Genomic DNA, 14,264 nt, shown 5'->3' on the forward strand with positions numbered 1-14,264 from the left:
AAAAAAAAAACTCAATAAAAAAAGCCCAAAAAAAGCGGTTAGTAGAAAAGCGGTTAGCCGGATGCAGTTAACCGCTAATCGGGCGGTTAATCCCTATCCGGTTAGCGGAAGTGGTTAGTAAAATTTACTACCCGCCAAGGCGGTTGCGGTTAGCGGTTTTAGCCACTAACCGCTAACCGCAACTGCTATTTCAGCCCTAGCCACATATCTCATTAGGGTTTTCTCACTTTTTTGTGCCTTGTGGCACTTAGAGAATAAGAGAGTTTTCTTTGTCAATTTTTTCTCTCTTTTGTGTGAGAGTGAGATTTTGGTGTATTGGAGCTTTGGGTTTTGAATGATTTTCTCCCCGTTATCTTTGTACTCCATCTTTTTTTTCTCCAGATCGTCTCTGCTAGTAGATGTAGGCTTGTTAAGCCGAACCACTTAAATCTTGGTGTCGTGTGTAATTGATCTATTTTTTTATTCTGTACTTTTCTGCTTCTTTAGGATTCTATTATTTAATTCCATGTACAACAAATGGTATCAAAGCCCGGGTTCTTTATTTTGTGGGATGGCTTATGCAAAATTTGCAGTAGAAAAGTTTGATGGTCGGAATAGTTTCAGTCTTTGGCGTATCAAGACGCGTTCTTTAATGCGACAACAAGGTTTGGCGAAGATTTTGCATGGCAAGGTGCCATCATCAAGGGAGGAGCGTTTCATGTCGCATCTATATTATTTTAGTGCATTTGGGAGCATCATATATGCTATGTAGTGCATTCGTCCAGATGTTTCACATGCAGTCAATGTTGTTAATCCTAGCAAGGTTTACTGGCCGGCAGTGAATTTGATATTTTGTTATATATGGGGTGCTACAGATGTTGGTTTAGTCTTTAACAAAGACAGTGGTATCAGTTCCAATGTCATTGGGTATGTCGATTCATATTATGCATGTGGTATGGTTGTGACACGAGGAGATATCATATTGAAGAAAATTGCCTCTGAGGAAAATCCAGTGGATATGTTGACTAAGTCAGTTCCAGTTCCCAAGTTCAAGAGTTGCTTGGACTTGATTATTGTTTATAGCTTGTGATTGCCCGTGTGGGTGTTGGAGGAGACGTCATGAGAATATTTGCATTGGGGACTTGATGGAATTCAAGTGAAGGTGAAGTTTGTTGTTTGGTGCCTTGAATATCTCAATTCCTTCACGTGCGGCCCATCAAGTTTTGTCTTGTTTGTTTTGGCCTTTTGAAGTTGTAGCCAACTCTTTCTTTTTTTCCTTCTTTGCGTTTGGTTTTGGATTTGCAATACTTCTCCTTTTAGGAGAAGTAAACCAACTTTGCTAACTATAAAAGAGAGGCTTTGCAACATAGTAACTGGGGAGAAAAATTAGAAACCACATATCTCATTAGGATTTTCTCACTTTGTTGTGCCTTGTGGCACTTAGAGAAGAAGAGAGTTTTCTTTGTCAATTTTTTCTCTCTTTTGTGTGAGAGTAAAATTTGGGTGTATTGAAGCTTTGGGTTTTGAGTGATTTTCTCCCCATTGTCTTTGTACTTCATCTTTTGTTAGTAAATTTCCTCCGGATCATCTCCGCCAGTGGATGTAGACTTGTTAAGCGGAATAACTTAAATCTTGGTGTCGTGTGTGATTGATTTATTTTCTATTATGCTCTTTTCTGCTTCTTTTGGAATCATGTATTTTAATTCCGTGCACAACATGTTTCAACGTCTCTCTCTTAATCTTCCTCACCAGTCACAGCGCATCTTCCACCCCAACTCTCATTTCCCACTCTCACTCTCACTCTCGCTCACCAGACATGCAGTGATCCAAAGTATTTGGGTATGTTTGATTCTTCAATAATTTCTGCCTTTCGCAATCTTACTCAATAGTTGCTACTTGATTCTTCTTCCTTTCATTTGGGTCTACTCTAATTGAATTTGGGTCTTTTAAATGATTGCTCTCTCTGTGATCACAAAGGATCTGAAAATTTTATTTTTCCGCTTAAACATAAATGCAATTTTAAGATTTTAATAATTATGAGATTTATAATTAGTTATGTGTTACTTAGTTTATATATATATATATATATATATATGTATATATATATAAGAGTATATATCGAAGCGTTTCATGAGTCAACCCGTCCGGTTTTCCAGTTTTTGGCCAAAACCGGGAACCGGAAAGGGGGTACCCTGGTTTGTACCCGGTTATCCGGACCGGGTAAAAAAAAAAAAAAAATTAATCTTATTTTAGACCAAGAATTTTCCTGTCCTTCAATGCTTCACAAACCCATTCGGCCATGGCAATCAAAATACCAACCAAGAAATCCAACGCAATCTCAATTAAACAACATTTACATACCCATAGAAAACCCAAAAAAATTTCTTCTCCTTCACAAACCCATTCGGCCATGACTGTCAAAATACCAACCAAGAAATCCATGAGACGAGCAAGATGCGAGAGAGAGAGAGAGAGAGAAAGAGCGAGTTCAGAGAGAGAGCAAGAGAGAAAGAGGCGGATATATATATAATATTAAAAACATATTATTATATATATCCACCCGATTCCGGTATCCCGGTTTTTATCGGGTGCTAAAAACTGGGACCGGAACCAGGGTTCCCGATTTTCCCGTTTTTCGATTCCAGTTCCCCGGTAATTTTTGACAGCCCTACATTTAATATTCGAGCCAAAATTTGTGTTCACAAAGCATTTCATTTAATAATACAATCGAGCACGAGTCGAGCTTATACGAGCCGATCCCGAGCGAGCGAGCGAGCGGCTTGCTCACTTAACACCCCTCTGCCACTCCTACTAGTTTCAAACATTTTACAGTTTCATCTCAAATTTATATTAATTTTTTTTTGTAAGAAAAACTTCATTAATCTTTCCCAATTAAGGTTTCGGAAAATTACAATGCATTCTCCATTGGTTTGAATTAGACAAGTTTGCTTATATTAGAAAGTACTTTGCATCAATTACCTAAGAGCATGTTTAGAATTGCATTGAGAAATAAAATTGTCTAAAAATGACCTATATGCATGTATGAAACAACATATCTTCGGCCGCCACCCCCACTTTAGGACCATAGAAGCAAACAGAATATAACAAAGCAATGTTTTTGTTAAAATTTTCAATTACAAGTAGTACCAGCCACGGTGGTGGCAAGGTACTCCACCCATTGCAGTGGCGAGGTAACCCGGCCACAGCAATGGCTGGGTGTCAGGCCAGCCATGTCGGTGGCAAGATGCCTCAACACCCCATGATGATTGGGTGAGAGATGCAATAGAGCAAAAATAATGCACCAGATCCTAGTCCTAATGTTTACTATAGGCTAGATAGTCTCAGAAGTCAGACCAATTGATTTCAATTTGATACAAAGTAGTGATTGTTGTATTAGTTTGTAAATATAATAAGTGTCATGTGACAGTCGAAATTTTAGTGGTTAATGTGATAAATGTCATATGAATTGCCACGTTAATTTGTAAAAAATTTATAGTAAAAACAATAATACCCCCGACAATTCTTTAAAAATAAAAATGTCCAAGTGGAGTGCTACTAGGAATACTATACTTTTATTATAAAATTTCTTACAAACTGACGTGACAATCCATAATTGATAAAATGATTAGTTAGTCACTGATTTGTCAATTATACACTCTTAATAATTTTGCCAATTATTAACTGTCATGCCAGTTTATAAGAAAATTATCAAATATAAGATGCTAGGAATACAACTTATATCCATCAATCATTCTTTTTTTTTTCCTATTCAAACGAGGGAAAGGGTAAAAGGGAAACAATCAAACTTGAAAGGTGTTCCATAGATGGGAGATGTCTGTGTTCCTCACCAGGGTTGCGTTTGGATTGAATCCTAGTATTTCACAATGGTTAGTAAAATGATGCATTACGTGTGGGTCCCACAATTGTAGTTACTAAAAGATATACAAAGCTTACAAAGAAACCCAATACACAGTGGACCATTGGCTACCAAAAAGCATTTACAAGGCAAGCTAAATAGTATTGACTGAATTAGACATCACTGAGAGCAGTAGCCTCATGAAACAGCCCATGCTTCTCCAACTTTGATCTTACCAAAACTATTCTTGTTAGCATCTTTCAAAGATCTTGTAAAGCTTCTCTAATGAAGCTACCTGTAGAAGGCAAGGGGATATACGTCATTTCCCACCCAGACCATCCCAACATTCTTGAACAAAAAAAAAAAGATCTTCTTAATGTTTGTCAACTGAGAGGGAAGCTGACAAAGGATGAGGCTTCCAACCCAGCACTCATGCACCTTGATAACTTCCAGCCCAGGTCATAGCTCAAGATGCTTCTTCCTTTTAGTTATTCCAAGTTTTTTTTGTTTTTTCTTCTTATATATTGAGAAACTACAGTAGTCAATAAGATGCTCCTTAATGGAATAAAAATTACCCGGACAAAGGTTCCATTTGAAGCCATAGAAATAGGTGGCTTGAAAAAGAGTCTGATGGATGGAAACAAGACGTGCTGGATTGACCATTCACGCTGGGCCCATGCAGTCTCTGCCTCCGAAAGTAGTTCGTGCTCGATCTCATTCTCCATTAGGTCGTCATCCCCTGGAAATGCCACAAAGCAGTCTAAGGTTGGAGGCCAAAGGAGAAGAAAAGAAAGGACTAATAACAATGATAAGTTGAAAAAGGAGGGGGGAAGGTTGCACACAAAGTGTTTCAATTTTGATTGGACTAATGTGTGTGTGGACACTTAAACTGAAAAAATGAACCAAATTATATCGAGGGCAACATTTCATTTAGTTGCTAGATGTCCGATATTTTTTTTCATCCATGTTTCTGATATGTATACCATTGATAAAAAGCTTGATTTTCAGGCATGCAACTCAATCATGACATCATGGTTCCTAGGCAATTCTGGTCAATGGTTTTCAAGGAACAAGAAAAGCCAATATGTGACGTAATGGAATATGAGATACCATGAAAGCTCAGCAGCGAACAGCCATACCTATGTCATCAGAGGCTGTTTCTTCATCTTCAAGATTCCTGAGAGGTTTTCTCTTTTTGTAGAACTGCAAACCATCACGTGATGGATTGGGTAACATAGGAGGATGCATAGCATAGAAGTTTCCAAGAGCAGCTGAAACTGATTGGAAGCAATTTTTTTCATCCTCCCAGTCAACCTAAGACAATAATAAATCACAGTTCACAAGAAATAAGGAACATATCTCATCCAAGGAAAAAGGAATGCCAGCACTGATATCCAGACTCCTCATGGTTCACCCATCAGTGTCTTCACAATTGACTGAAGAGACACCATGTGATTATGTGAATTTCAGCCCTCATGATCTAATAAAGGCATAAGATATGTGATCTCTCATACTTGACAGCAGACTTGGATACAGTGGAAGTAGACCCCCATTTGTCCATAGCCACATATTATAATCTATCTCACCAAGATGCATTCCAGCCCCAAATGATCACCAGTATAGAACACAAGGAAAAATATTTTAAATATTGATAAAGTATAAAAGTAGCATAGATGTGGCTGTACGCATCTGTATGAGTCTACATGTGTGTAGATACATGTTTCCAAGTATGTGGGTACTGAGGGAACATTCTTTTCAGAGCAGAAACTGACAATGTCTTTCAGATCAATAATCATCATCCAAAAGATCAAGATTGTACAGAAGGGAAAGAAATAAGCATAGAAGAACAAGTTATTACAAACTTTGGAACCTACATCATTGCCCAAACAAAGGACGAATTCCGGGAGGCGATCAATGTCCGGAGTGTATTGGTCAAGTACCACTGGAAGTCTAGACAAATTCCCATGTTTGTCAATATGAATGCAGAAATACTCCTCTAACATTTCCATCTTTTGCTTGAGCAACTCGGTATTCATCTGGAGAAGCATCAAAAAACAATGTTCGCTAAAAAATTAATCAAATGTGGGTTTTGAAACGAGAAATGTGCTTCTAGAAATCCTTTACAAATCTATGCTAAAAATGTTCTACTCACATTCATGATGGATAATGAGAATCATCAGAGTTGAAACTACAAACAAAGAAACTAACTGATATAGGAATATTGTAAACCTCATTATTTATTTGGGAAAACAAAAATATCAAAGGGTTAGATAGCACTAGGACTAGTAATAAACACAAAACTCACATGGTTAAAGTAGGGAAAAGAAGCTAAAAGTGGAGAGAGAAAGAAGAAGCTAGGAAGAGAGAAGGCAAGGGAAGGGAAAGGGGGAAGAAGAAAAAACTAAGAGAACAGGAAGAGAGAAGAAAAGGGGGAGAGAAGAACCAATTATTCAGTTTTTTTTATTCCATCAGTCTGCCTCAATCGGAGTTAAGCATGCTTAAATAGACTCACGACTAAACCCTAATACAACGCCATTTATTGACTTGCCTAACATAATCTAGGGCAACACTCATTTATTGAATTACAAAAACACTCTTTACTCTTAATAAATAAATAATATTTTTTTATTTGATAAACACTCTTTACTCTTAATAAATAAATAAATAAATAAAATATACAATTAAATACTAATAAGTAATAACCTAGAACCTAAATAAAATTTGGTGGATCAATATTTCATGCTTCGTCTCTTGCATCAGTCAAACTCTATTATAATGTCTCAAAGTATTTCAAAAGAAACTCGAGATGTCAAGAAATCAAATTAAATCATTTAAGGTCGATTATTGAAGTACAAGGAGAAGAGTATTCTGTAAACTGAAAGGGTTACTCCTTCCTTTTGCTTATGTTTACTCAATCTGGAAGAGAGCTTACAACCTCCATATATTCTTACTCTATGATTAAGTAATACTCAATAGACACTGTAGACCTTATATATGTATACCCAAAGTTGTGAATACTAAGATTTAATGCTGCAGTATAATGTGCGTCTGTAGATGAACACTTGGAATATGAACATGCATTGACCCCTTTCAGCTGTCTCGTGTTACCAAAAACAGCTTAAAATAACAGCAGAAATCAGAAAGAAAAAGAAAATTCTTATGCCGACTGATGCAACACCTTCATATACATTTAAACAAAAAAAAAAAAAAAAGGTAATAAGAAAATTCAGTTGGAAAAGAAAAATCCTCGTGTACAAGGCAGTTTACAAAATGTTCACCTAAAAATTACTACGTAAGTTTAAAATCCAATAAAATCTACAAAAGAAGGAAAAGGAATTCCATTAAAAGCAAGTATCTACACTGTAATTTAAAAAGAGAAACATATAATGAACATAAGATATATGAGATCAATCCAAAGGAAGAGCCTAACTTACTTCTGTAATTTTTTCTATTTGGTCATTATTCTCATGGCCTTCTGGATCTAAATTTTCTTCTTTCAATGCCAACATAAGCAACTCAGACAGTGGAGCCGGCTCACTTAATTGTATAGCATTAAAATGGGAAAACCGGCGCAGAACTTGCTGGTACATGAGCTCTTTGCTGTGAGTTCATTCAAACAGAAAAACAGACAATCAAGTAAGTCATATAACAGGTCAAAAATTCAGGGAGGCATGAGAATCATATATCTAGCACCTACTAAATCCAAGACCAATGAACCATATTGAAAAGAAATAGTAATAATAATAAACAATAAAATAAATGCAAAAGTTGATTCTCCAGAGTCACTTTTTTCAGAAAATAGCTTTTTGAAGAGTATCATGATGAATAAAGTGTATTATAAACAAACATTGAAACTAAAGCTCTGGGCCCATGTAAATCAAAAAGATTTTTGGTCCCAAAAGTATGTTCGTGGTAGTTTAGTTTAATAGGTCCTTCACTTAGCTCCTACAGGAGTCTTACATTTTTTAATGACTATATTTAAAATAGTAAAAATATTAAGATGTGGTAGCCATGTACTGACGTGGGTAGTTTTGTCATTTTGGTTTCTTCTAATTAACAGCTCAGAATTAGGATTTCTTATAATTAGGTTTTCTAAGACCTATTTTTCATTAAACATGAAATAAGAATTGGCAGCGACAAGTGATTGTGACGAACAGATGTTATTTATATAAGAGGAATGAGGAGACGGTGGATCATCTTCTCCTGCATTGTGAGGCTACTTATGCTTTGTGGAGTGCCTTTTTTGGTCGGTTTGGGTTGTCTTGGGTGATGCCAAGACGGGTTTCGGATTTTCTCGCCTGTTGGTGGTCTTCGGGGAGGAGGGGGAGTACCGCAGTTTGGAAGATGGTGCCCCCTTACTTCTTTTGGTGTTTATGGAGGGAAAGAAATAATAGGTGCTTTGAGGATTCGGAGGAGACATTGGAAGATATCTTAGCTTCTTGCTTTCATACTTTGTATCTTTGGACTATTGCGCATGTCTTTCTGGTGTCGATTAGTTATGATGAGTTTTTTGCTCGATTTTCCCCTTCTAGTTACGTGATCCTGTTGTATACTCCCAGTGTACTCCCGGGCGCCTTTACGCTTTTTAATAAAACTTTTTATTACTTATCAAAAAAAAGAATGAATTGGCATCTTTCACGTCTTTATTTGGAATTGAGATTGCTAAGATCTCTCACTTTCTTTTATTTTTGTTTCTTTTGCTCATAGTTCTTTTTTCTGTCAGATTTTCCGGCAAATACCCACATGCTCACCATTAAAATAGGACTAACATGATTTTTGACAAATCTCCCATCAATCTTTATTTTTTATTTTTTAATATATACTTAATATAGATATAAGTAATTCAATCTCAGTATAGTACGTAGAGGGACACAACCTAAGTAGACGAGAGGTATATAGGAGAAACCCCCTATTAGGGCGACAAAGAACAAAAGTCCTCCCACCAATCTTAAAGCTAATTACAGCAAACCATAACCCTAACCACAGTCGCAGCACCTGCAAGCCATAGTTTTTTGATGTGCTACCACTAAAAGCTGGTTTACAAAGTATTCCTTCTTTTTTTTTTTTTTGGTTGGGGGTTGGCAAAGAGGAGAGATTAGGAAAAAAAGGAATAAAACTGGAGAAAGGAGGGGGAAAAAGAAAAAGATAAGGCACTTTTAAAAGCCCACTATCTTGTAGCTCATCAACTGGAGTTGTATTCAAACTTGGAAGCTTTGTTAAATGAAAATTAAACCTTCATAATTGAAAAATTAATTTAAAAAATTACAATGCTGGATCTCGGTAAGAAATCTATCATGATTCATATGTATATATGGTTTTCTGGATGGTTAACCTTTAGATTATGTGGAATTTCAAGAAAAATACAAGAGTTATTACCTCAAGTTCACCACATTTGCAAGATAGAGATGAGTGTCATGCTGAAGCAATGCAAAGACGTCATCTGCCATTCCAATATATGTGCAGTGTCTTACAACATCCAGCAGACCTGTAAAAACATATCTCAGTATGAACCAGCAGCTAGATCTACCTGACTCAAAGAAAAGCTCAACTGTCTAACAGTCAAAAAAAAAAGTGTAAAAATCTCACCAGAATGATAATTGCAATCGATTTCTTCAATAAGCTCCTGAACACTTGTAATATCTGCAGTCTCCTTCGGGTTCCTTCTTTGTCTAACAGAGGACCTACAATTGGAATTTTTATTCTCCTCAATGAGAATGTAAGTTACCAACCATGCAGTTACAGCATATTAACATTATTTTAAATAAAATGTCAAGAGAAAAATAAATAAGGTAAGACACTCCAACCTCCCATGAATTTTATTGAAAATACATGGATCTCCCTCACGGGGGCGCAACACATGTACATTATTATACTTAGGGGCACCTTTACACTTTTAATGATAGTTGTCGATTACTTATTTAAAAAAATCATTATTTGTCTGATTAAATAGTACTACATTATTATTATACTTTTTTATAAGTAAACCAATCTCATTAAATAGCACAGAGAGGCGCAATCCAGGTACATAGTGAGTATACAAGAGAAATCTCCTATAATAGAGGGGGGGGGGGAAAAAACATTAGTCTAAATTTTTTGTAAAACTAAGAAATTGAGGACTAATATACACCGTCATCCATGTATAAAGTGACTTGAACATAACGGATTTTAGTTTTGCCATTGAAATCTCGGAATCTTTTTTTTTTTTTTGATAAATAATGTTTATATTAAAAGCGCAGAGGGGCGCAACCCAAGTACACAAGGAGTATACAAGAGAAAACGCCTAAAAAGCATAAGAGAAAAGAACAAGAAAATCAAGATAGCTAATCGATAAAGGGCAAGCCAAGCTACAGTCCAAGTGAAAAGCGTGTAGAAGAAGAAAGCCGTAAGTTCCTCCAAAGATCTTTCCGAGTCCTCAAAGCATCTTGCATTCATTTCTAACCATAAACACCATATTAAGCATAGGGGAACCATCTTCCACACAACAACGCTCCGAGATCACCCACCCGACCACCAACAAACATACAAATCCACCACCTTACTAGTCATAACCCATGACAACCCAAACCGGCTAAAAATAGCATACCATAAAGAGCAAGCGATCTCACAATGGAGAAGAAGATAATCGATCGTCTCCCCATCAGATTTGCACAAGCAACATCTATTGATCACAATAAGATTCCTTTTTCGAAGATTATCAATCGTGAGGATCTTCCCTAGCACCGCTATCTAGGTAAAGAAAGCCACTCTCGAGGGTGCCTTAGTGCGCCAAATGCTCTTCCAAGGGAACAAACTAGCCTCTGTGCTAGCCAAGACATTATAGTAAGATCTAACATCGAAATTCCCCTTACTAGACGGAATCCACCAAATTTTATCCTCGCCTTCCCTATTCATTCTATGGGAATACAACAGAGTGTAGAATAAGGCTAACACTTCCAATTCCCAACCATGAATCAACCGAAAAGAGCTAACATTCCATTGAAGAGAACCACCCGTGAAGTCCATATTGTCAGCGATAGACGCGTCTTTAGCACAAGCTATGTTGTATAGGCCTAGGAAAACTTCCTTAAGACACGCTTCTCCACACCAAACATCATCCCCAAATCTGATTTTAGATCCATCACCTGGATCGAATCTAGTATGGCTAGAAAATAACCGCCACCCCCTAATAATATGCCTCCAAAGACCCACCCCATGAGGCCCAGAAGTGTCAGCAGAATGCCAACCACCCCACTCAGAACCATACTTGGCTTCCACAACAATTCTCCACCAAGCCTCTCTCTCGTGTGCATAACGTCACAACCACTTCCTTAGCAAAGCCTGATTGAACAGTCTCAACTTTCTGATCCCTAGTCTTCCTTCGGAGATAGGAGAGCAAACCTTGTCACAGTTAACCAAATGAAACTTGAACTCATCGTTTAAACCTCCCCAAAGAAAATCTGGTTGGAGCTTCTCTATACGCCTAACCACCGAAACAAGAACAGGGAATAGGGACAAAAAATAAGTAGGAAGATTAGAAAGAGTGCTCTTTATAAGAGTAACTCTACCTCCCTTAGAAAGATACAATCTTTTCCAACTTCCCAACCTACGATCAATCTTTTCCAAAATATCATCCCAAATGGTTTTGGCCTTAAAGCATGCCCCCAAGGGGAGCCCCAGATATTTCAAAGGCAAAGACTCTGTTTCACAACCCAAAACACCAGTCAATTCTCCCATATTGGCCACATCACCTACCGAGACCAATGCTAATTTAGCCATGTTCACGTTTAAACCTGAAACAGCCTCAAAACAGACAAGACTGGCTTTAATGGAACAGATTTGATCAATATTCACCGCACAAAAAACCAATGTATCATCTACAAAAAGAAGATGAGATATGTTAACCCTCTCAGATAAACTGGCTCCCACTGAGAAACCCGAGATAAGACCACTTTCAATGGCAATAGTAATCATCCTACTAAATGCCTATCTCGGAATCTTCAAAGTGCCTCGCATTACGCTCTCTCCAAATGCACCGCATTAAGCACAAAGGGGGGTCATCCTCTGAGCTTCTAAAATGTTACAGCTTCCCACCTGACCTCTCCAGTTAGCCTGTTACTCTATTACCTTCCTAGGCATAACTCACTCTACACCAAAAAGCCAAAACATTGAAACACATAATTCTCTTGCCACCTCACAATAAAGAAGAAGATAATCTATGGACTTTCCACTCCTCTTGCACATACAATACCAATCTACCACTAAAAAGCTCCTCTTCCTCAAATTATTCAAAGTTAAGATCCTTCCTAAAGCCGATGTCCAAACAAAGAATGCCACTCTCAAAGGAACTTTACCTCACCAAACACTCCTCCAATAAAATAGGGAGCCAACATGAAGGGATAGTGCATGATAAAAGGATCTTACTTCAAACTTGAAAGGAGATGAAGCTTCTTCCGTTGGGATAAGTCATGGGTGTTGTGTTAAACACCTCTTTTTTTGTGACATGGCACCTACAGCTTCTTATTTTTTACGAGCTAGCTATGAGTTTTTTAACAATGTGATCTGCCGGTTTTTTTGGCTTATGTGACAGTAAAGTGACATGGCAATGACAGCTTGTGCATTATCGTGTCAAAGGGAGGAGACATGGTAGACGAAAAAGTAAATAAGTAGGATAGAAATCAGACAAACGGATTGTTGAAGCACATCACGTGTTATTCACAACAACACATGTCAAACACAATTCTACTTCTTTAGGAGACTTTGATAAGAGTCTTAAGATATAGAGTTCTTAGATGTATAGTTATCTAGAGTTCTATTGTAAACAAACTAGTATAGTGCTCTTAAGTTGAGTTGTAAATCAAACTACATATGTAACCTCTATATATATCAATAGATGCACACAAGAGAGCGTAGCTAGGGACTAAAATTGATTTTTCCCTTAATGTAAAGCAAAAGCTTATAAACCAAAAATGGATCCTACCTCACAGCATCCAAACTAGGATTCTTTTCAAGTGATCCACAAGGCTTAGCTTGCAAGTAGGCATGTAACCTTCCAGCAGGATCGGATGAATCTGTTCTAACCATTTTATGCACCGGAACTTTTTGTGATTTTGATCCTATCAATTACATTATGAGGCACTTCAAAAATGAGGGAACTCCCAAAATGTGAGCAACTATGAGTAATATAATATACAAGGAATATGAAGGCAACTAAGGACAAGCAACACAATCAAAAGGGGAACACTTCACCATACCAGATTGTGAGGGGCGGAAAGTAGAATCCTTATCCAGAGCCATTGTATCATATGGAGATGGTTCTACTTTCTGCTACACCATGAGACAAAAGATGCCAAAGAATACAAGTTATCAAGCTACAAATATGGTGAAATTGAAAGCACCACGTGCTTAGTCATACTAAATGATTTTGGAATAATAATCAAGTGATTAAATTCATCATTTCCTATTAGCTTAGAATTTTGGGAAAAGTGACAATTTATCATGATATTAGACCAGGTGATCTTAAGTTCAAACCGGTCTCCACTCCCCCATTTAAAGTTCAAAATAATACACCATGCTCATTAAAAGTTTGGGGTTTGTTGTGTAAGGGGTTGTTAGAATCTTGACTAAATGATTAAATTCATTGTCTCCATCAACTTAGGCTTTTTGGACCAATGGCAATTTATCAATGAAAAATCAAAGGACACATGCAGGTTAGATCAAAGTGTCTTCCACAGAAAAGTCCAGGGAACATACAAACAGATTGGTTTAGTGCATACACTAGAACTCTCAAATTCTAGTGGCAGCTCCGTAATTTGGATCGTTCATATGGAAACTGAGATTTTGTCAAGCCTGATTCTCAAAACGTTAAATGCAATCAACCGTATGTTACTTAAATGGGCAACAATTGGCTTTGGTAACAGCTACATGTTTTCATGATCAAATGAAACTTTAGGGTTACCTGTCTAACTAAGGTGATAGGAGCATCCTTTGTTGATGAAAATGGTGTCCCAGGTCCAAGAAGCACAGGACCTATTCACTTTCTAGACAAGGTTTTGGGATATAATCTTTCTTCATTAGAAGTTTTGGAGTTTCAGGTGGTTTTGCACAGTTTTTTAACACTATTATTTAAGTGGCTCTAACCGATCCAAAGAAGTACGAACAGCTTCTTTCCATTTGTTAAAGGATTAATTTCTCTTAACTATTTAATCAAGTTCCTTTAAGGATTTAAAATGTGAAATGGTTAGGGGAGAAGTGCCAAACTAAATTATGCAATCTAATCACTATAAGACAACTATTGTAAATGTTTCGAAATGATTCTAGAATCTAATTGAATCGACAGAAGAGATCTTGGCGGAATTGAAACATAAGAAATTGAGCACGATTTATCTAAAGAAATGGACCGCTTGTTTGTGCTATACTACTAATACTTGTATTTGCTACACTATTCTGCCCT

At 37.1% G+C, this 14,264-nt stretch overlaps 2 protein-coding genes across 2 annotated transcripts in view; one reads left to right on the forward strand and one right to left on the reverse strand.

Annotated features, from left to right (window-relative positions):
* The window catches only part of LOC132189473 (DNA mismatch repair protein MLH1-like), a 4,081-nt gene extending 3,012 nt beyond the window's left edge, over positions 1–1,069 (forward strand). Inside the window, exons 6-7 of the mRNA XM_059604218.1 lie at positions 573–670; positions 752–1,069. Coding sequence (XP_059460201.1) covers positions 573–670; positions 752–1,069 — 416 coding nt within the window. The remainder of the gene's footprint in view (positions 1–572; positions 671–751) is intronic.
* Positions 1,070–3,765: 2,696 nt separating this feature from the next.
* LOC132189695 (DNA mismatch repair protein MLH1-like) overlaps positions 3,766–14,264 on the reverse strand; it is a 28,952-nt gene continuing 18,453 nt past the window's right edge. The window contains exons 2-10 of the mRNA XM_059604462.1: positions 13,066–13,135; positions 12,792–12,927; positions 9,422–9,516; positions 9,212–9,320; positions 7,270–7,435; positions 5,710–5,871; positions 4,975–5,149; positions 4,411–4,574; positions 3,766–4,130 (exon numbers count right to left, since the gene is read on the reverse strand). Of these exons, the coding sequence (XP_059460445.1) occupies positions 4,086–4,130; positions 4,411–4,574; positions 4,975–5,149; positions 5,710–5,871; positions 7,270–7,435; positions 9,212–9,320; positions 9,422–9,516; positions 12,792–12,927; positions 13,066–13,108 (1,095 nt within the window). The 5' untranslated portion in view covers positions 13,109–13,135 and the 3' untranslated portion in view covers positions 3,766–4,085. The remainder of the gene's footprint in view (positions 4,131–4,410; positions 4,575–4,974; positions 5,150–5,709; positions 5,872–7,269; positions 7,436–9,211; positions 9,321–9,421; positions 9,517–12,791; positions 12,928–13,065; positions 13,136–14,264) is intronic.

This window comes from Corylus avellana, chromosome ca8, assembly GCF_901000735.1.
Source record: "Corylus avellana chromosome ca8, CavTom2PMs-1.0".
Lineage (NCBI taxonomy): Eukaryota > Viridiplantae > Streptophyta > Magnoliopsida > Fagales > Betulaceae > Corylus > Corylus avellana.